General features: G+C 36.2%; 1 protein-coding gene across 1 annotated transcript; it reads left to right on the top strand.

Annotated features, from left to right (window-relative positions):
* Positions 1 to 1,582: 1,582 nt before the first annotated feature.
* On the top strand, positions 1,583 to 17,636 carry kat5b (K(lysine) acetyltransferase 5b). Its single transcript, XM_081364697.1, has 15 exons — positions 1,583 to 1,704; positions 1,813 to 1,879; positions 2,445 to 2,513; positions 2,666 to 2,802; positions 2,971 to 3,039; positions 6,128 to 6,301; positions 6,452 to 6,523; positions 7,153 to 7,215; positions 7,602 to 7,850; positions 8,969 to 9,058; positions 11,163 to 11,303; positions 11,435 to 11,528; positions 11,732 to 11,891; positions 15,782 to 15,863; positions 16,004 to 17,636. Exons 1-15 carry the CDS (start codon positions 1,690 to 1,692, stop codon positions 16,136 to 16,138), a joined length of 1,617 nt encoding a protein of 538 aa, XP_081220823.1. The 5' UTR covers positions 1,583 to 1,689; the 3' UTR covers positions 16,139 to 17,636.
* The last annotated feature ends 3,092 nt before the right edge of the window (positions 17,637 to 20,728 follow it).

Genomic DNA, 20,728 nt, shown 5'->3' with positions numbered 1-20,728 from the left:
GCGCTCAAAACTGATTACTGTCCGTCGCAGACTGGGAGGAGCAGTTGCGCGCAGTTTAGCTTCCCGGTACTTTAGACCGCGGTGTAAACGCAGAAAGCAACCGGTCTGGGGCAAAAAAGGTTCCTGGGAAAAAAGTTCCTGGGACAAATTGTTCCGGGTAATTTCGGTGGAAAAGCGGCTTTTGTTAACATATTTCTGGCTAACTTTTATTGGTTAAAGACCGTGTTACAGTTTATTTTAAGTATTTTTGATCTTAAACTTGTATGTTATTTAAGGACATCACGTAATGTTCACTATGGTTTCACAAGGACAGGAGACTTGCAGGTAACAGGTGATTGTCTTAAAAAATCCATTGCAGACAAATTGAATTAAGTGAAATGTCATTAATCTTAATGTTTACAATGATTATGCACCCCATGCACTTATTACTATATAAATTAATACATAATATATTCAATTTTAAAACAAAACATGATTATACACATGACATACATCACTTAGAATCTATAAAACCCATTTAGTTTAAATTCATTTTTAGTGCATTTAAAAAATTCATATTTTACGTTTTGTTATCTTAAACCCCCAAAATGTCAGGTTGAGCAACTGTCCACACAAATGAACAGTCTAAAAATCTATTTAAAATGGTGTCTTAAGAATAATAATAATAAAAAAAATTAATTCTATGCAATCATTTGAACCTTTCATATAAACAAATTTGATAAATTTCAGTAGTTTTAAAGCTGTTGAGATAATTGAAAAACTTTTGTCCAGCAATTTGCATGTCAGGGTGGCACAACTGGTTCTTTTATTATGGTAATTACAGTATGATAATGCATCGTCCAGAGGAACCTTAATGATGAGTGAAAAGGTTTGTCTCTCAAATACTGGTAAAAACTGCTTTCAAGTATGCTATGGGTAGGTTGGTACACTTTCCATGTCAGGTGAATTTAAACACTTAGAAATGTTACAACTGAAACTTGTTTAAATTTCAAAAAGTCAAAAATGTACATTAACATCAGTTTTGAAAAGATTTGCTTTATTTTGTAGGTTTATCTGTCAATGACCTATATATATATATATATATATATATATATATATATATATATATATATATATATATAGAGAGAGAGAGAGAGAGAGAGAGAGAGAGAGAGACTTTTGCACTGATTTAGCACAATGGGATTTATAAATGTCTAATAAACTGCACGTCAAGCATGTTGTCTGTCCTTTCCTCATGTTGTTCTTATAGTGTCCAATGAGAAATGCTCTAAATAGAACTAAAGATTTTGTGCTAAATTGTGCGCTAATCATACTTAGGTGTATCTGCACTTTTTCACAAAGACCAACACTGTTTATTTATTTATACTGTTTACTGTTTATTAAAAATAAGGAGCAAGGAAAGTCTTGCAAAATCCAAGGAGCTGAAACTGAAGGTAAGGGTAGCCTACAACAGCGTCAGTGCAGGGAGTCTTCCACTGAATGTCCTTTGTGCTTCTTGTGTTGAAAAAGATAAAGGAGACAAAAACGGGATAAATTATATACAGTAGTAGTATGTAATACAGTTATGGTATTTGGTATCTCTATATGGCTCTGAGTAGGACGTACGTCAAGCGCCCCCTGGAGCATCAATCCTGCATTCTCCTGTTACCCACAATTCTGTGCGCCGGAGGTGTTCTGTGATTTAACAAGATGGCGGACTCCTCGGTAAGCATCTCCCAGTCAGTGTGGTTTTGTGTATTTTAAGTGATGTTTTAAAACATGTCTCTGTTGCGTTTGGTCGCTGTCGTTTATAATGGCATTTTGTCCCAATAGGTGGAAATCATTGAAGGCTGCCGTCTTCCCGTGCTGCGAAAAAATCAAGAAAATGAAGACGAGTGGCGTAAGTAAGATCCGGACAGAATGTAAACAAAAGACTCGCAGTCCATATTAAACTGTTTATTTAATAAGGGACTGTTCTTCTTACCGAACGTTAATCATTTGTTATTAAACTCAATGTGGTTATGGTATTAGCTGATGCTTTACTGTATGTGATATGCAACTGAATAGTGTGTGATTTACATGTTCCAAGATTCACATGCAAAATACCATTGTTGTGCAATAGTACGTTTGTTAGAGAGAGGGCAAACGTGTTTTTTTTTTTTTTTGGTCTGCTGGTGATGTGAACACATGACATTGTTTAATTCCTTATTACTAAGTTGAAATCTTAATCCATTAAATAAAAAAAACAGCCTGTGGTTGTAGCTGGTTTCACATGAGTTCAAGCTGGTCTAGATGTTTGTGTTGCTGGACTATCAGCTGGTGGGGCCAGATAGTTGACATCTAGTCTGAAAAGCAAATTTGTAACGGGCTTCATCTGAAATACAATTTTCCTTGTTTGATATGAGTGGATCTGATTTAAGCTTTCAGCTGTTTGAATGCTCCTTTATCCTTTTATTCCTTCAAAGCGTTGGCTGAAATTCTCAGTGTCAAAGACATTCCTGGGAGAAAGCTCTACTATGTCCACTATATCGACTGTGAGTATCAAACATTTACCTGCCAATTAGATAAATCAGTTGTAGCTGCCTTATGAATACAATTATAATTTCATATTACGATTCTATTTGATGCATTTGTTCAACCTTTTTGCTAACTGCAAAGAAAATATATATTTTTTTTTTGGGGAAAGTCAACAAGCGACTGGATGAATGGGTGACTCCAGACCGGTTGGACTTGAAGAAGCTCCAGTTTCCCAAAAAGGAGGCAAAGACCCCTACGAAGAACGGCCTGCCGGGGTCTCGCCCCAGTTCTCCAGAGAGAGATGTGGTAAGAACATCATTTCAAATCTGCCTACGATGTTAGGATTTCTGAGATGAAATGTGACACGCCCCCACCTCAGTGATTGACCTTCATTTTGAAACATTGTGTCTCAAGCAGTTGTTTACATGCCATGTAATCCTTTACCATCCTCTCTTCCTTTCTGTTCAAATTCAGAGGAAGAGTCTAGATCTCAACGTTCAGTCTGCTTCAGCTCCATCAAGAGGCAAAACCCTCCCCACACCGGTACAGACAAACCTGCCTATTTACACTAATAAAACTCAATCTGTCAAACAAGAGCTTTTTATCAATGGGCTGAATTTAGTTCGAAAAAGCTCATATTTCATTTTCCAACACGTGTGAGGGATGCAATTTTTGCCTCGACTCTATTTACATTGCCGACTATCAAGTAGCTTGAACATTTTATGTAATGATAATGTTACCACTATTAAAAGATTTTCGTCCACAAAAATTTCTGTCATTATCCTCATGTTGTTCCAAACTTTCTTCTGTGGAACACAATAGAAGGTTTTGTGTGTGTGTGTCCATCCATACAATGAAAGTCAGTGATGTTCATTGTTGTTTTGGATCTTATTGACTTCTTCTATAAGGACAAAACTCTTCAAATTGTCGTCTTTTTTGTTTTCTTCTAAATATCTTCCACAGATGAAAATATTACAGGTTTAGAACAACATGAGAGTAAATGATGATAGAATTTTCATTTTGGGGTGATCTGTTATTTTAATAAGATAATATTTTAAACCGTTTCCATGCCATACAGTTCTATGTAAGATATAGTATCTGTTTCAATTCATAGTATCTGTTGTAGAGTTGTTGTTGTTTTTCCCCTCCTAAAGAAAATCTATTCAGTGTTGTTTTCCAAAATAAATGTAAACTAATGGTCAAAAAGTCTCTTATGCTCACCAAGGCTGCATTTATTTAAACAAAAATACAGAAAAAAATTTAATATTGTGAAATATTATTACAATTTAAAATAACTTTTCTAATTTAATGTATTTTAAAATGTAATTTTTTTCCGGTGATGAAAAGCTGAATTTTCAGCATCATTACTCCAGTCTTTGTGTCACATGATCCTTCAGAAATCATTCTAATATGATGATTTGGTGCTCAATGATTAATAATGTCTTTTATATATCATGTATTTATATATTTGTCATTTATTATAAAAGTATTTATATAAAAATTATTTTACTGTAACTTTTGATCCATTTTATGTGTCCTTACTGAATAATTTTTTTTTTTTCTTTTATAAATATTAAGCAGCAAAAAAAAAAAAAAAAAATCAACATTGGTAACAAGAATATTTCTTGAGCACCAAAACACTGAACTGCATATTAGAATATTTTACGAATTATAATGTGAGACTAAAGACTGGAGTAATGATGCTGGAAAAATTTGCTTTGCCATCACAGGAATAACATTTTAAAATAAATTTAAAAAGAAATTGTTGTTTTAAATTATAATGATATTTAACTATGTTATTGTTTATACAGCATTTGATCAAATTCTTTGCAGCCTTGGTGAGCATAAGATGCTTCTTTGAACAATAGTAAAAAAAAAACAAAAAAAAAAAACTTAATTTAAATTTTAACTGGTAGTGAATATGTAAGCATTTTTCATATTTATCATATATTCTCATCACTCATTACCAACATACTCATTACTTCCTGTAAACTCTCTTTTAGAACATGAGGTAAGTGACTGAAATTGACTCCCATCAGCTGTTAGTTGTGACTATTGTTATTCATACTTGGGTTTAAAGGTTTGTTCAAGTCCGTAAACCTAAGTATAAATAACAGTTGGTGAAAACACCCCATAGATTTACATTAAAGGAGAGACCCAAGCCATATCCAGACCAGAATATAAGATAATATCAGGTTCGGCGCTCCAATTGGTTTTTGATTTGACTGTTGACGTAGGAGAGGTCACACTACAGGACTGTGCATCTAATCTTCTGACCCTGACAGAATTTTGTCAGAACTAAAATTTGATTAATTTGATTTGGTGAACATGTCAGACTAACGATTTACAAAATTAGTCTCAGACGGCCAAATCGTGGTCAAAATCGTACCATGTGAACCCAGCGTTGGTGATGGTGGCGTACCTTCTCTTATTTAACTACACAGAAATACAGCCAGGTTTTTGAGCTCTACTTTTAGAAAAAGTTCTTGAAGAACAAATAATGTGCATCAGGTGTGTTTTGCTCTTTTATGTTTTGAATTAGTTTATGAAACCAATGTAAACTTTGTTGCATATTATTTTGTTATATTATATTTTGTGCAGGCTATTAGCTTATTTTGTTGTAAATCAAACAGCCTGACAATGTCACTGCTAAATACCTATAAATATTGTGGTATTCCTCCATGTTTCTCACTGACACACCTCCAACTCGTAAAGATCGGGGCTTAAAGAAAATCCAGCGCTTCCTACTCGTATTTACGACTTTGTGGTGGCGTTCATGTGCGTTCAACTTGTAAATACGTCCTTTCTGACATGTCTCGAACGCACCATAATTCTGCCTTCACGTGCTGTTGGAAACTTCTGAAGTCGTGATTACGAGCTTGTCGTGTTCAATTGCTTTGTTGTTGGAAATAAATCATGGAGGACACCAGGTATATTCTTGGGGGCCTATTTCCTATTTCTTGGGGAAATCTTATTAAAGCCAAAATGGATTGAAGATATTTAATTTTAAAAATAAAATGTTGTGTCCCATTCTTTGACAACCATATAAACATTGACTGTGCTATCTAGAGAGTTAGCCTGCTGACAATTCTGGATTTTCGGTTAAGTACATGGTATTTTTGCTGTGTATTAAACAATATGCTTCAAATGGTTATTCATATGTAAATATGAATTAATGCAAATGACAAGACAAGGTTGATGTAGCTGTTGTGGAAAAAACAAATAAAGAATACTAGTCACAGCAGCAATCGTTCTCACCTCGACTTAGTGTGTTTAAAATTTATGGCCAACTTGAAAACTCAAAATTGTCAGATTTTTCCAGTTAGTAAATATGACTTTAGAGGGCATTTATGTCCAAATTCTGACTAGGAAACTCGTATTTACGATAATTCCGATAGCACATGGAGGCAGCATAAATGTGTCAGATAAGAGACATACAAATGTGCAGAGTGGTGGGTTTCCAGGAACAGAGTTGAAAACCACTGATCTAGAACAACCTAGCGCATCTTAGCTAACATATAGAAATGACATTTTTCTTTGTTTTTTTATTATTATGGCGTTATTTTAAGAATTTGGTGTTTCATTTTCTTTGCAGAGAAAAAGTGATTTGTCTTTCTGATTGCTCTTTCAGAAGAGAAAAGCAGAATCTGTGTCTTTGGCAACACAAGTTACAGCAGCGATTCCAGTGCCTTCACTTCCTAGCTCTGCAGAGGCAAGTCAGGCCTCGGTCTATCCCGCCATGAGGGACTCCTCCTTCAGCATTAAATCCAGAGAAGAACATGAGCCGCTCGCCTCTCTCACCACGGTAAAAAAGACCTTTTTTTGCGTTGAAATGAATCATGGTGTTTGTTAGGTTAGTCTGTCACAAGAGTTAAATAGCTGTTATTTAATTATCAGAATACAAAGAACATGTTGAGAGCTTATTCATTTTGATTTTGCTTTTTTCTTCTTGAAGAATGGAACAACACGTCGTCTTATTCCTTCTCAGCCAGGGAGAAAAAGGAAAAGTTGTGGAGGAACGGATGAGGTAGTACCGGCAACTCGATTTAAAGATGTTTTTTTTAGCACTGCATGATGCACATTTTTTAATCTCTATCAAATCTTAAAATGGCTGAATCCCTTGATGTTCATCAAGTTTTGAATCAAATGTTTTGATAATCACTCATTTTTAATACATTCTTACAAAAATCACACATTTTATTTTTATTTGCCTAGAAGTTGCTAGCATGAAGTTATCATATCTTGTTGGTTAGCATGAATCTCTGTGTGTGTGTGTGTGTGTGTGTGTGTGTGTGTGTGTGTGTGTGTGTGTGTGTGTGTGTGTGTGTGTGTGTGTGTGTGTGTCTTCAAAAGAAGGTATACAAGTAAATATAAAGTGATCTAAAAACATTGAATGTGAGGTTTTGGTTCTTTTTTCTTTCTTTCTACTTGGGATTTAAAACGCTATATTTCTGGACTGTTAAAAGAAAATTAAAACATAAGGCCGCAAGTCCCATCGTCCCCTAGTCATCAAATATATAAAATGTTTTGTCTAGCCTACTCATAATTGTCTTTTTTTCTTTTTCTTCGTTTTTTTTGTTGTTGCTATCACCTGTTTTCCTCCACTTTCAAGTAAAATGTCCCAAAGCTTTGCCTCCACTTGTGTTTTTCTGTTAGATGGTAAAGGTGTTCCAGAATAACAACCCTCGCTGCTCCACCGTCTATTTGCCACCAGGAGAGGTCCGGCTCCTTTACTTCCCATTGCCTTGATTGTGTGTCTGTTAAAGTGGAGGCATTTAGGAGAGGCTTTTTAGAGAAAAGTATGAAACTCAAACTATAGAAATTAAGCTAAAAAGCCATTGGATCTCATAAATGCAAGAGTCAGTTGTACTTGGGCTATGGAAGATAATAGTATTTCTTTTCCTTTTTCAGTTAATTGGGTAATAATAAATTAGTAATTCCTGATATTTACAGTGATTAGCAAGATTTCCCTAGAGATATGATAAAGTTCAGAGGTTTTTTTTTTTTTTTTTTTTTTTTTTTTAATGCACGGGACATCTGCTTTTGTCATTGACTGCTGTTAGATGCCGTCCCACCATCTCTCTAACTCTACTCTCTGCTCTCAGGATTCACAGGACAGTTCTGATGGTATCCCCTCTGCCCCTCGCATGACTGGTAGTTTGGTTTCGGACCGCAGTCACGATGACATCGTCACGCGAATGAAGAACATAGACTGTATTGAGCTGGGCCGGCACAGGCTAAAGCCGTGGTACTTTTCTCCATACCCACAGGAGCTCACCACCCTCCCCATCCTCTATCTTTGTGAATTTTGTCTCAAGTACCTCAAGAGCCTCAAGTGTCTCCAGAGGCATCTGGTAAGAGCTTAAGAACTGTAGTTAGACTGCTTTAGACAAAATGTCAAACCCTCTTACGGCGTCATATGAGAGTCTGTTTCCATCTCAGTAAAACTGCACTAAAAAAAAACATACACTACTGTTCAAAAGATTAAAAAAAAAAAAACTTTTTATTCAGCAAGAACACTATTAATCAATTAAATTGATCAAAAGTGATAATTTATGTTACAAAAGATTTCTATTTCAAATAAATGTTGCTATTTTATACTATATTCATCAAATAATCCTGAAAAAATATATCCCAGTTTCCACAAAAACATGAAGCAGCAAAACTGTTTTCAACATTGATAATACATGTTTCTGGAGCACCAAATCAGCATATTAGAATAATTTCTGTAGGATCATGTGACACTGAAGACTGAAGTAATGATGCTGAAAATTCAGCTTCATATCACAGGAATAAATTACATTTTATTTATATACATTTTATTTTAAATATTACATATTTAAAAAGAAAACTGCTATTTTAAATTGGATTAATATTTCTTATTAAAATGTTTAAAAAATCTTTTGAACTGAAGTGTATCTTTTGTAAAAAAAATAATCCATCGTATTTTTGTTTTGATGGTTTAATGCAAGGAATATTGCACGTGAGTGTCATAACGTGGAGAAAAAACACAAGGCATATAGTCTGCCTAATTTGGTTCTAAGGTATAGTTAATGTTGAACAGTCACAACAGATGTTTTATAGACTGTTCCTTATTTGAATTGCTTATGTCCTTTATTTGTGCAGGTCAAACTATTCTTACAGTTCAATTTGTCAAGCTGTACTTGCATCTGGCGATGTTCTTACATTATTTAGCTGATTACATACAGGTATTATAATTAAATTCAGTCTAATGAGATGTTTCAATCACAGTTAATCAAAAATAATAATAATATATATATATAATATATATATAATCAGTTTACCATAATCAGTTTAATTTTTTGAAAATTTACCTTATTTGCCACTTACACTTCTTTTTTCTGTTGAAAAACACCTGAGCACAGACACACTTAAAACAACAAGCTTTAGTGTGCTCTTGGCTTAAGCAACATGCCCTCAGATAACTGTCACCTGTCTATAACTATTACAGACTAAATGCAACCTTCGACACCCTCCTGGAAATGAGATCTATCGCAAAGGAACTATATCATTTTTTGAAATAGATGGCAGGAAAAACAAGGTGGGTAACCTCTAGTTTGTTATAACTTGCTTTGAACAACTGACTGATCAGGCAGTAGTGACAGATGTGTGTGTGTGTGTGTGTGTGTGTGTGTGTGTGTGTGTGTGTGTGTGTGTGTGTGTGTGTGTGTGTGAGACAGAGAGAGAGAGAGAGAGAATAATCATTGTGTATTTCTATTTGTATGGGTGGAAAGATCACCATTTTAACTGAACACATAAATGTCAGGGAATAGAAATATATTCATGAATATGAGACAATTGCCATTTTGTCTAAAATCTAGGTCATCTGAAATTGCCAAGTTCTGCAAATTATAGCATTCAGCACTTTACTGCAGGGCCGTAACCACCATAGACTTTCAGCCCACACCCCATAGTGAAATCAGATCCCCCAGAGTGGATATATATGCTTTTATAGCACGAAGTGTCAGTTTAACATTAAAAGAGAGTGAGGTAATGCATGTCAACTGTTTTACGATAGAAATGTGAAACGACCGACAGTAACATTAAAGGTGCTGTATGTAACTATTTTTGTAAAATGAATCCTTTTTTTATTGCCTGTCTGTGAAGGGGTTGTAATCACACATTACAATGATCCACTTTTCGTGTTTTGCTATTACCTCTGAAGGCCAGTATTCCTATTTTTATGTGAAGTCTCCGGGTCGGATTTTCTGCGAAATCCACCAGATGTGACGTGCATGCGCGCTCCCGAGCCTCTCTCCTTTTTATATACAGTCTTTGCGACGGCACTGCAGCTAACGACATGGAGTCTGATAACACCAAAAAACGACCTGCCTCCAGCACAACACAGACTCCAACACAAACTCCAAAAAAAAAAAAAAAAAAAAAAAATTATCTGCTGAAGCTCGTCAGGCCAAACGTCAATCGGATCGACTCACGGATCAACACGGATCAACATTGGCAGAGCGTTTGAATTATGGAGAGACCTCCGCTTTGTTTTAGGTAGCCTATAAAAACAGACCCTGAGTTAGCTTTTTTTTCTGATAAATTACAAGTTTTCAGATATGCTGAAATAAATAATAGTAAGCTGTAATGAAATAGCAAGGTAAAATACAACATACATGAGACATGAAATGAATACAAAAGACTGTTCCATGATAACAAAAAGTAGGTGCTTTAGGATGTAACTTTTATTTTATGTACTAGATCTACTGTCTAACGTCACTCATCCCACTACGATCATATTGTTTATAATACACATTTCCAGACACGTTCAGTAGGCCTACAGTAATATTACTTCCTACTGTCTTATTGTTACACTGAAATTGTACAGTCTAGTTGACTAACCGTTTTCGTTATCATTCATTGACCTATTTTGACATTGCTAATTGTGAAAGATACACGAATAGTTAGTGAAATGCCTTATGCTAGATAACACCACATGTCGGCAAAATACAGTCAATGTAACGTTATCATGGTACGAGCATGGAGCATTAGTTATACGTCAAGCTGATAAAAGTAGCCTATTATGGTAATGTTGCAGTGGGAGTTTACATGAGTTTCCAGCATGTTGTGTGATGCTTTCTCCGTTGTGTTGAACGTTGTGTCAGTGTGGCCGGTAGTGAGTGTGCGCTCTTGAGTTTGAGCACGCGCAAGAGCACGAGCGCTGTTGTTGCAATCTGCAACATCACCGCTAGAGGCCGCTGGATCCTACATACAGCACATTTAAGTGATGCAAACTACTCGACTTTTACTCAAATATGGCCGTTTTGAATTGAAAACATGTGATTCATGTAATTCCTTACTGAGTATGACGAGACAAGAAACGTTTTACTTTTTCGGCATGTAAGGCATACAAATAAAAGTATGTGCCCATATTTCAATGCAAATTTATGCAAATATTATTTGCGAATGGTTCTAGAATTAGATCTAGAATTTCCTTCACTGTTCTCTTTCTTTATGCTCAATCTTAAAAGATTGCTGACCCTATTAAACCAAGAAACGGTTACGGCCCTAATTTACTGGAGCTAGTGAGGTTAAACTAGCATGTTGGTTTAGAGGGTTAGGGTTGTGAGGCACATGTTTATGGAAATATATTTCTTGATGGCCTGTTAAAATCAGTTTTTTTTTCTTCTTCCATTGCACAGACATATTCCCAAAATTTGTGTTTATTGGCCAAATGCTTCCTGGACCACAAAACCCTGTACTATGACACGGATCCTTTCCTCTTCTATGTTATGACAGAGTATGACTCGAAGGGTTTCCACATAGTCGGCTACTTCTCCAAGGTATAATATAGCTTTGCTTCCATCAATGCACTGATATTTCTGAGTGTTTTACAATTTTGGCTAGTCCAAAATTTTTTTGTTTGATAAGCTTGCTTGCATTTCATTGGCTGTGTTTTCCCCTCCCATTAAAGGAAAAGGAATCAACAGAAGACTATAATGTAGCCTGCATTTTGACTTTACCACCTTACCAGAGAAGAGGCTATGGCAAACTACTAATCGAGTTTAGTGAGTAATCATACAGTTATGTCTTTTTACTAAGGAACGTAGAATTTGATCACATAAGGATTTCTTTTTATTATTGTTTATTTTTACAATGCATTGAAAGTTATTGCTTGCCATCTTAGAATAATGTGTAGGTCGTATAAGCAAACCTTGAGAAGAGAGAAAAAAAAAAACAAGAGTATTTATGTTTTGTTCACATCTGTCAGGTTATGAGCTCTCAAAAGTGGAAGGAAAGACAGGGACTCCAGAGAAGCCTCTGTCTGATCTGGGTCTGCTCTCTTATCGCTCTTACTGGTCTCAAACTATTCTGGAGATCCTCATGAACCTTAAATCAGAGAATGGAGAACGGCCGCAGATCACCATCAAGTAAGGGGCTTCGTCTTTAACCTCACTATCAAAAATCTGAACCAAAAAGTGTATGTGGGTGAATTTGACTTAATCTTACTCTTTTTTTTTTTTTTTTTTTTAAGAAATTTACATGAATATTTTTTGCATTATGACATTATTGGCAAGTAGCATAAACCCTAGTGTTCTCTCAGACATATCGATGAGACTGCACTGTGTATTTTAATTAAACAAGTATATAGTCTGTTGCGCTGCATGTTTCAGAGCGTCACCATATTGTTAAATGCGAGTAGCTTATGATATGGTGTTTTAAGAATCTCAGAGCGGTTTACATTAGATGCATCGCACTCCAACTCTGCAAGTGCTGAGAGTTTAACATGCATTTGGGAGCATAATGTGCCGCAGTTATGCTTTCACCTTTCGCATAATTTCCAACTTTTTTTGTAGACATATGATTATAGCAAAGATTTGTAATGAGAAGTGAATGTAAACTTAGCATAGACACTTAAAGATCTCCCTGCAGTTTTCCGCCAAAATAAAGGCTTGAGGGTTTAACTCTTGCAAGTGAATAAATTCAGTTATAAGTATTGTAATTTTACTAATTAAATTAGTAATGATAATGTTCTTATGAAATGTTTTTTTTTTTTTTCATTTTACAATGCAGTTGTATTACAATAGTAATATACAATATTTCTGTCTTAAAGAACAAGTTCGGTATTTTACACTTAAAGCCCTGTTTTCAGATCGTTTCTGGTGAAATAGAACGGTTAAGATTGAAATTTGGACACATGCTGCTGTCCCGAGAATTTTCGGTTTCTGTGGTAGCACCCCCCCCACCTCCACAATGGTTGCATAGGTGCACTGGAACAATCCTTCCTAAAACGCATTTAACTTTCGTTTACAAAGACGTGAAACTCACCGAGTGGTCAGGGGTGTTCACTGATATGCTCACACAAAAATCGCTGCAAAAGATGCTTTCCAACAGGTTTTATCGTAGTTTTTTTCCAACTCCATTGACTTGTATTGGATGTGCTGTGAGGTACAGTATTACTCCGCCACCAACTGGGCTGGAGTGTCTATTATTCAAGCTCTCAACGGAAGAATGTATGGGTGTGAGGCGTTTGGAAAAATAGGTGCACAGTTTTACATCGAATGGTAAAACACCTGTTGGAAAGCATCTTTTGCAGCGATTTTTGTGTGAGCATATCAGTGAACACCCCTGACCACTCGGTGAGTTTCACATCTTTGTAAACAAAAGTTAAATGTGTTTTAGGAAGGATTGTTCCAGTGCACCTATACAACCATTGTGTAGGTGGGTGGGTGCTACCACAGAAACCGAAAATTCTCGGGCCAGCAGCATTTGTCCAAATTTCAATCTTAACCATTGTATTTCATCAGAAACGATCTGAAAACAGGGCTTTAAGTGTAAAATACCGAACTTGTCCTTTAATATAATAATAATGTTGTGAGGAATCTCAGACAGCAGAGTTTGTTGATAGAAAATGGTATTAAATATTAATATTTTTCAAGATATTGAACCAAAGTTCAGTATTGACACCCCACCCCTAATTATCATTACTGTAAGGATTAAAACATTTTTTTAATTTGAATTTTATCAAATATATATTCAATTGTAAGTGTACGTACATTATAATATTAGTTGTACTGCCTTTAAAGGTCCCATTCCATGGATTATTTTTATTATTTAATAATGTTTCCAGGGGTGCCCTTATAATGTTAGTATGTTTTTTAGATCAAAAATTGTTATAATTTAGAAATAAAAGGCATATTTCCTAGCCTGATTTCATTCCATGGTTTGAACACTCTGTTTGAAGGGGCGTGTCTGCTGTGAGACTTCAGTGTAAACGCCCTCTGCTGTGATTGGCTGACATGCTTGCATATGAAATATCTGGCATTACGTGTGGAACTATCTGGAAAACTTTTACTATTACAGCTAATATACGTTTTTACTATTACAGCTATCGGGATTAACGAATCATGAGAAGTTTAAGTATTTAGATCTATTTCAGTCACATAAAAGGTTGCAGAGATGAGCATTGAGCAGATGACAGTCTGTTGATCGCGTGAAAGATCTTATCATTGCAACGCAGTTTCTGCACTCTCACTAATGATTTCACCAATGCAAACATGAGGCATATAAATACAGTAAGAGCTTCGTTGTGCAGTGTAACAGCGTCATTGATTTCATAACGAGTTTTGGAAGTGTCCAGATAAACTCGCGCTGTGTGATTGACAGCTTGGGCGATTGGAAAGGGATTGTTCTTTGATCGCTTTCTGTATATTAATCACAGTTTAAGTAAGATTATTTTCATCCTACTAAGAGAAACGAACGATGTGAAGAGTGATCGCTACTTCCATATTAAATCACTACTTACTGCTTGCTGGAATATAGTTGAAATTGTCCCCTTCGTCAGTATGAAACGCTGAGAGAAGCCTGCTTGATATTATTCCAGGTTAGAAAAACAGTCCGTAGTGAAATGGACAGAGCAAACTAACAACTTCGAATTAAACTTTTGCGGTATCCGATTATAGATAAACATCAACCACGTCTGTTGACATTTCGCCATCAATACGCCTGTATTCCTGTGGGCGGAGGTTACGGTTCTAGTGACATCATTAAAGCAGGATGTAGAGGGGTGTAGTCCAATCCAGCCGTTTTTTGTAGTCAACTTCTGTTAAATAAAATATCTCGCTTGGCATTGAACTTTGAGCTTTATAATTTTACAGATATTATTTATACTCTAACAACAACATTACACACTAACTAAAGTTTGAAACATGGGATCACATAGAACGGGACCTTTAATTTATGCAGATTTTAATTTAAAAAAAAAAGTTTTGAGCAGATTGTTCTTACAATAATGAGAATCTAATGATTAAGGGTGTATTCACACCAGGAAAGTCCGATAGTTCACTTGCTTTGGTCCGGAACAAATACAATGTTGATTTTTTTTTTTTTTGGGGGTACAGTTCGCTTTCACACTGCTCTTTTTGCAAGTGAACCAAAATTTGTAAACAAAACCACATGTGTGCTAAGGTCATCCATTCATTGGACAGGAATTCTCAAGCAGGGAAAAGCAGGAAGTGCAAAAACAGGCTCAGCATGGAGATATTTCGTAATGTAATCTTTGTTCTTTTACTGATTTGGTGTTATTCCCTACAAACGCAATATGAAGAAACTAATGAGCATCATATGATACAATGTCGTCTATACGATGTTGTAATTAGGATTTTTAACTATCGTTACATTATATGATCGCGCTCCTATTCATGCAAATGCTTTTACACCATTTAAGCTGGATATAAGACAAGGGTATAAGGGCATATAAGACAAAAGGGAACGTCTGTGAATGTCCTGATGCACGCACGACACGCAGAAAGATGCGCAACAGTATCGTGTGCACAGACAGCGCGCTGGACTGTGCGGGAGACCGCTCATATCCCCTCTCCTTCATCCGTTCGCTAAAGTTGCTGAACACATCAGTATTTGTACGCGTTATTTCCAGCAATTGGGTCGGTTCATGTTCACACCGTAAACGAACCGTACCAGAGTTCGTTTGGAACCGTACCGAGACCACCTCTTCAGCTGGGTCTCGGTTCGGTTGTTTGGTCCGCACCCGAGTGCGATTGTGATTCACACCTGCCCAAAAGATCCGCACCGAGGGGGGAAACGAACTTGAGTTCGATTCAATCGAACCAAAAAGGCAGGTGTGAATACACCCTAACTTGTTTAATGTGTTTCATTCCTTTGATTTGGGGGTCAGATATGACCCAGACATTTCTTCCAGAGATTTACCATATCCATTATGATGGCTCAGTTTTAAAAAAGCTTATAATAAAATTTGTTGGGCTGGTTGTTTTGTTCTTAACGTTATTTGTGATTCTCTCAGTGAAATCAGTGAGATTACCAGCGTCAAGAAAGAGGATGTGATCTCAACACTTCAATACCTCAACCTCATCAATTATTATAAGGTAAGCGATCCCAAGCGGATGTGTGCTTCAGTTTCAGATTTCCCATCCACCCTAATCTGATGTATTGGTGACAATTGGTGGTTTTCTAATTTTTGCTTAAGTCGAGTGTGGTTTGTTGAGCTTGATTGATCTCCTTGCAGGGTCAGTATATCCTCACTCTATCAGAGGACATAGTGGAAGGTCATGAGCGGGCCATGCAGAAGCGGCACCTCCGTATCGACTCCAAATGTTTGCATTTCACTCCTAAAGACTGGAGCAAAAGGGGCAAGTGGTAAAGACTGTAGGAGGACTGCTAGCAGCCGGCTAACATGTCACATCCCGCTCACAGAGGAATTCAGTTCAAGAGACTGTAGCTGTTCCACAAGCAGACTTGAGCTGAAAATGTGTCTGTACAAGACGACAAAAGCAGTTTAATATTGTTAAAGATTCCACTGTCCACATCTGCATGTTATGTGACTGACTTTTACACATTTTTATATTGTCAAATTCATGTTAGTCTTTGTCTTAATGTGGAATGGACGATTGTATTTTTAATGTTGTTTTCTCCCACCATTTCAGTAGATCCTCTTAGATGCCTATATTTATGGTCTGTGCCATGTTTTATTACTCTGACCAACACCAGTGTTCTACACACAGTTATCAGTGTTCTGCAAAGTGACATGACCTTGTTCATTTTCATTGACTTGCGTGATGCAAGCGACAGAAACCATTGGTGACAAGGATGTTGGTTTTCCCAGCCATGTGACAAAGTTAAAAGAAACTTTATGTAAATAAGCAGCGATTTTTCTGGAGCAACTTCAAATGGCAGTGAAGACACATGATCCATCTCGTGTGTCAAGACAGAGAAGTTAATCATTTATCAGTTGGTGTATGTTGTTTTTTTTTATGTTAAATCAAGGCTACTAGCCACATTGGCTTCCCTCTTGTTTTCACTTTTGCAATCAAACTGAGTTGTTTCCAGAGTACATCAGACAGTCTTCTAGCCTGAATGGTCTTCTTGGATCCAGATAGCCCTCGACTTGCTCTTTGGCTGCATATAGATGGGCGCATTGGCAAAGAGCACACACAGTTTCTTCTTATATTATATAAGTTTCATGCACTGATTCCATTTTAAAAGTTATTTTTCTCCAGAAAGTCTTTTACGAAAACCGATTCGATTTCAACAACATGGAAATCTGTTAATGGCTTAAATGTGATTAGGCAACTAATAGTGGAAACACCTACTAGCCACTGTCACATGCAGTAATGGCTTTGAATGACATTCATGGATGTCATTCCATGTTGTTAACATGTTTTTTTTCCGCTAAAGAAAAAACATTTTGGAGAGATAGGGTTATTTAAATGGAAAAAAGAGAAACTGTTTGCGGGCTTTGTCATTGTGGCTATGAATATGCGGCCAAAACAAGCAGAGGCGTTTCCTATAAACAACTGACAGTTTGGTTGTGTTGAATAGCCTTTATTTAATATAAATTTAAACTACTACATATGCTTACGCTTAACATCTCTGTCTTGCCTACACATGAATTTCGCTGCATGTTTGCATAAAGTTAAAGTTTTGTCAGCTTGTCTTTGCTGGGCAGGCCGTCATCCTGTCGCCGATGGTCACTGTTGCTCGTGTCGCTGGAAGTCGGCAGCTCTCCATGGAAAATGAATCCAATCACACTTTATTGCGTGTCACTGGTGGAGTGAACTGGGCTAGAATGGTGCTTTACAATGTCATTGTGTCTGTACATAATATACTACACTTAAAATAAATGTCTTTTCTACACTGGTATGGTATGTATCTAGGATCAAATGGATCTATTTGGATACCTGCACATTTATTATTATTTTTTTTTTTTTACTGAATGTAAACTGGCAAACTGCACAAAATTGTTTTATTTTAGGTAAATATTTTTTTTTAAATCTTGTGTATTGTAAGATATTTTACTTAAAGGTGCATTAAGCAACTTTTCATGTTAAAAATACCCGTTTTTCTAGCTCATACATGCTTAAACAATTGCCTGATGGGCTGAATGAGCCCTTCTATGATCTCTGCGATTGCCTCTATAATCCTGTACAGTAAAATAAATAAGAGGGATTCGGGACGGAATCGACTGGGCGTGACGTCATGCGCGTTCACGCTCACCTGGCTATGTCTGACAGGTTTGTGTATTCGCCGCCATTAGCGACTTTGGCAAAAGTAGAAGATGGATTCAAAGAGACCGGCTTCTAGTTCATCCCAAACCCCAACGCAAACTCCACGTAACCGCGTGCACAACTCTGGTTGCAGTTTCGCGTGTCGCCAGAAGGGGGCATAGTTCTGCAAAAACTCAGAGACTTGCGCAATGCACCTTTAAAAGATGATTACATTTAGTCCACAAGACAAAAAAATAGCTGAATTTATAAAATTGACTTTTCAAAAGTTATGTACCCTTTCTTAGTACTGTGTGTCCTTGGATGATCCACGACGGTTGTTCTTGAGTCCCTTGTTTGTCCTGAGCAGTTAAACTGCCCAATGTTCTTCAGAAAAGTCTTCCAGGTCCTGAAAATTCTTCAGTTTTCCAGCATGTTTTGCAAATTTGAACCCTTTCCAGCAGTAAATGAATGATTTTGAGAACGATCTTTTCACACTGAGGACAATTGAGGGACTCAAAGACAACTATTAAAAAAGTTTCCCTGATTCTAAAAACATTCACAAGAAATATTTGGACATTTTCATCCTGTTCAAAAGTTTTCACCCCCAGCTTAATGCATCACGTTTCCTTTTGGAGCATCAGTGAATGTTTGAACCTTTTTTTAATAGTTGTGTTTGAGTCCCTCAGTTGTCCTCAGGGGATTTTTCTGAAGAACATTGGGCAGTTTAAATTCTCAGGACAAACAAGGGACTCAAGAACAACCATCACATAACAAAAAAACAGTTGTGGATCATCCAGGTAACGACACACAGTATTAAGAATCAAGGGTACATAAACTTTTGAACGGGGTCAATTTTATTCAGCTATTTTTTGTTGTTGTTGTCTTGTGCACTATATGTAAACATCTTTTATGTAAAACATCTTATTCAGGACAGTACTAAATTAAAAAAAAAATCCTCTTGTGTGAAAATTATTCACATTTTCACATATTCTGCAAGGGGTGTGTAAACTTTTGGGCAGCACTGTGTAAATGATACACACATGACAAAATTGAGCTATACTTTCTTCTTAATTTTGAACTTCCCTGCAAAAGTATTCAGACCCCTTAATTTTTCACATTTTGTTGTTACAGCCTTATGCTAAACTGCTTTAAATTCCCTTTCACTTTCTATGAAACCTTGTTTAATGCATTATAAGGGTATTCTTGAGGCATTATAATGCATAAAAACCTTCAGATATCATCTCATCGTAACAGCAGTTTTAATACATTATAAAACTTAGCAATGTGTTGTTATAACTTTTAACAGTATGATGTTTTATAACACAAATACATTATATCTTCTTAAGTTAGACTGGATTATCATTCCCAGATCATTTCTATATTCTAGGTGAGCTGTTCCTTTAATTTACATAAGTGTAAATCTCCACTGCCTGCGTAGTAACAGTAAATCCTACTGTGAATGTTGCACAGAATCAGAAAAGCTGATAATTCTGTTAATTCCAGGTTGCAATAGCTCTGCCCTTACGTGACTTCATGGGGTTATAAGACCTTTTACACTTTAGACTTTTAGTTCATTATCAGGACTGAGGTGAATGACCTGGACTCGCTATATCAGGTGATTTAAGTGTTTTCTCATAACCACTAAAGAAGACATTTAGTTTGTTCTGTTCCATCTTAAAATATATCATCAGTAATTTAAGTTAATTTAAATCTCATAACATTCATAACTTTTACATTATAACAGTGCTGTATTTTGTCCTGTCAAAGGGTTAGACTTTTAAATTGAGATATATATTAGATATTTCCTCCATGAAAAAGATTACACAATGGGAAAAAACAAAACAAAACACTTTTTCAAAGCCACACGTGACGTGTCCATTCACAAAGGCTTTTCTGTTTCATGCTCACAATAATCTTCTTAACAGCAGCTTGTTTGTCAGAGTCCCACATCCAACCAAAACTTTCAAACACACGCTGTAAAGGAATTCAAGGAGCTGCAATCTTTGATAACAACCATATTCCTTAGTTGTCTATCACAACAATATTTAATATTGTTAATAATAAGAAGAAGCCTTCCATTTTTGAGAACTTGAATATTTACACTAAACCCACGCAGTGGTGATTTGATGATGGTATTTGTGCATTTAGTTTTCTTTTCTTGCATGTATAATAGGCTACATTTAATATCCGGGGTTTGTTTTCTCTAAATCATGAATATTTCCACCACAGTGATCTTTTTTCTATAACATCTCATTCTGTGGTAAAGTAGGCTATCAGTGGTGGAAATGACATAAAATCATGGAATAAAATGGCAGACTCATCCTTTTTGCTAAGGTTTCTACAAATCCCACCTTGACTGTAAATGACACACTATAAAGACATTTGGTTCACATAGCCTATCTCATATCTCACCTCAAGTATATCATCTTTACTGATACTGTTGTCTTTTAAGTAAACGTAAAAATATATAAATAAATAAAAACTTTATTGGGGGCAAAATAGTTGTTGAAATTATAGTGCAGCTGAGAGACACCCATATCTAGTGTAAAACTTGACGTAATAAATGTTTTTGTTTTTACAGTCTACTCTCTCTCTCTCTCTCTCTCTCTCTCTCTCTCTCTCTCTCTCTCTCTCTCTCTCTCTCTCTCTCTCTCTCTCTCTCTCTCTCTCTCTCTCTCTCTCTCTCTCTCTCTCTCAATGAACAGCGCCTTTATAAACGCATGTGACGTCAGTCGAGCGGCTCAGCC

Source organism: Scardinius erythrophthalmus (genome assembly GCF_964197995.2).
Source record: "Scardinius erythrophthalmus genome assembly, chromosome: 5".
Lineage (NCBI taxonomy): Eukaryota > Metazoa > Chordata > Actinopteri > Cypriniformes > Leuciscidae > Scardinius > Scardinius erythrophthalmus.
This window is presented reverse-complemented; position numbering and strand designations above follow the sequence as displayed.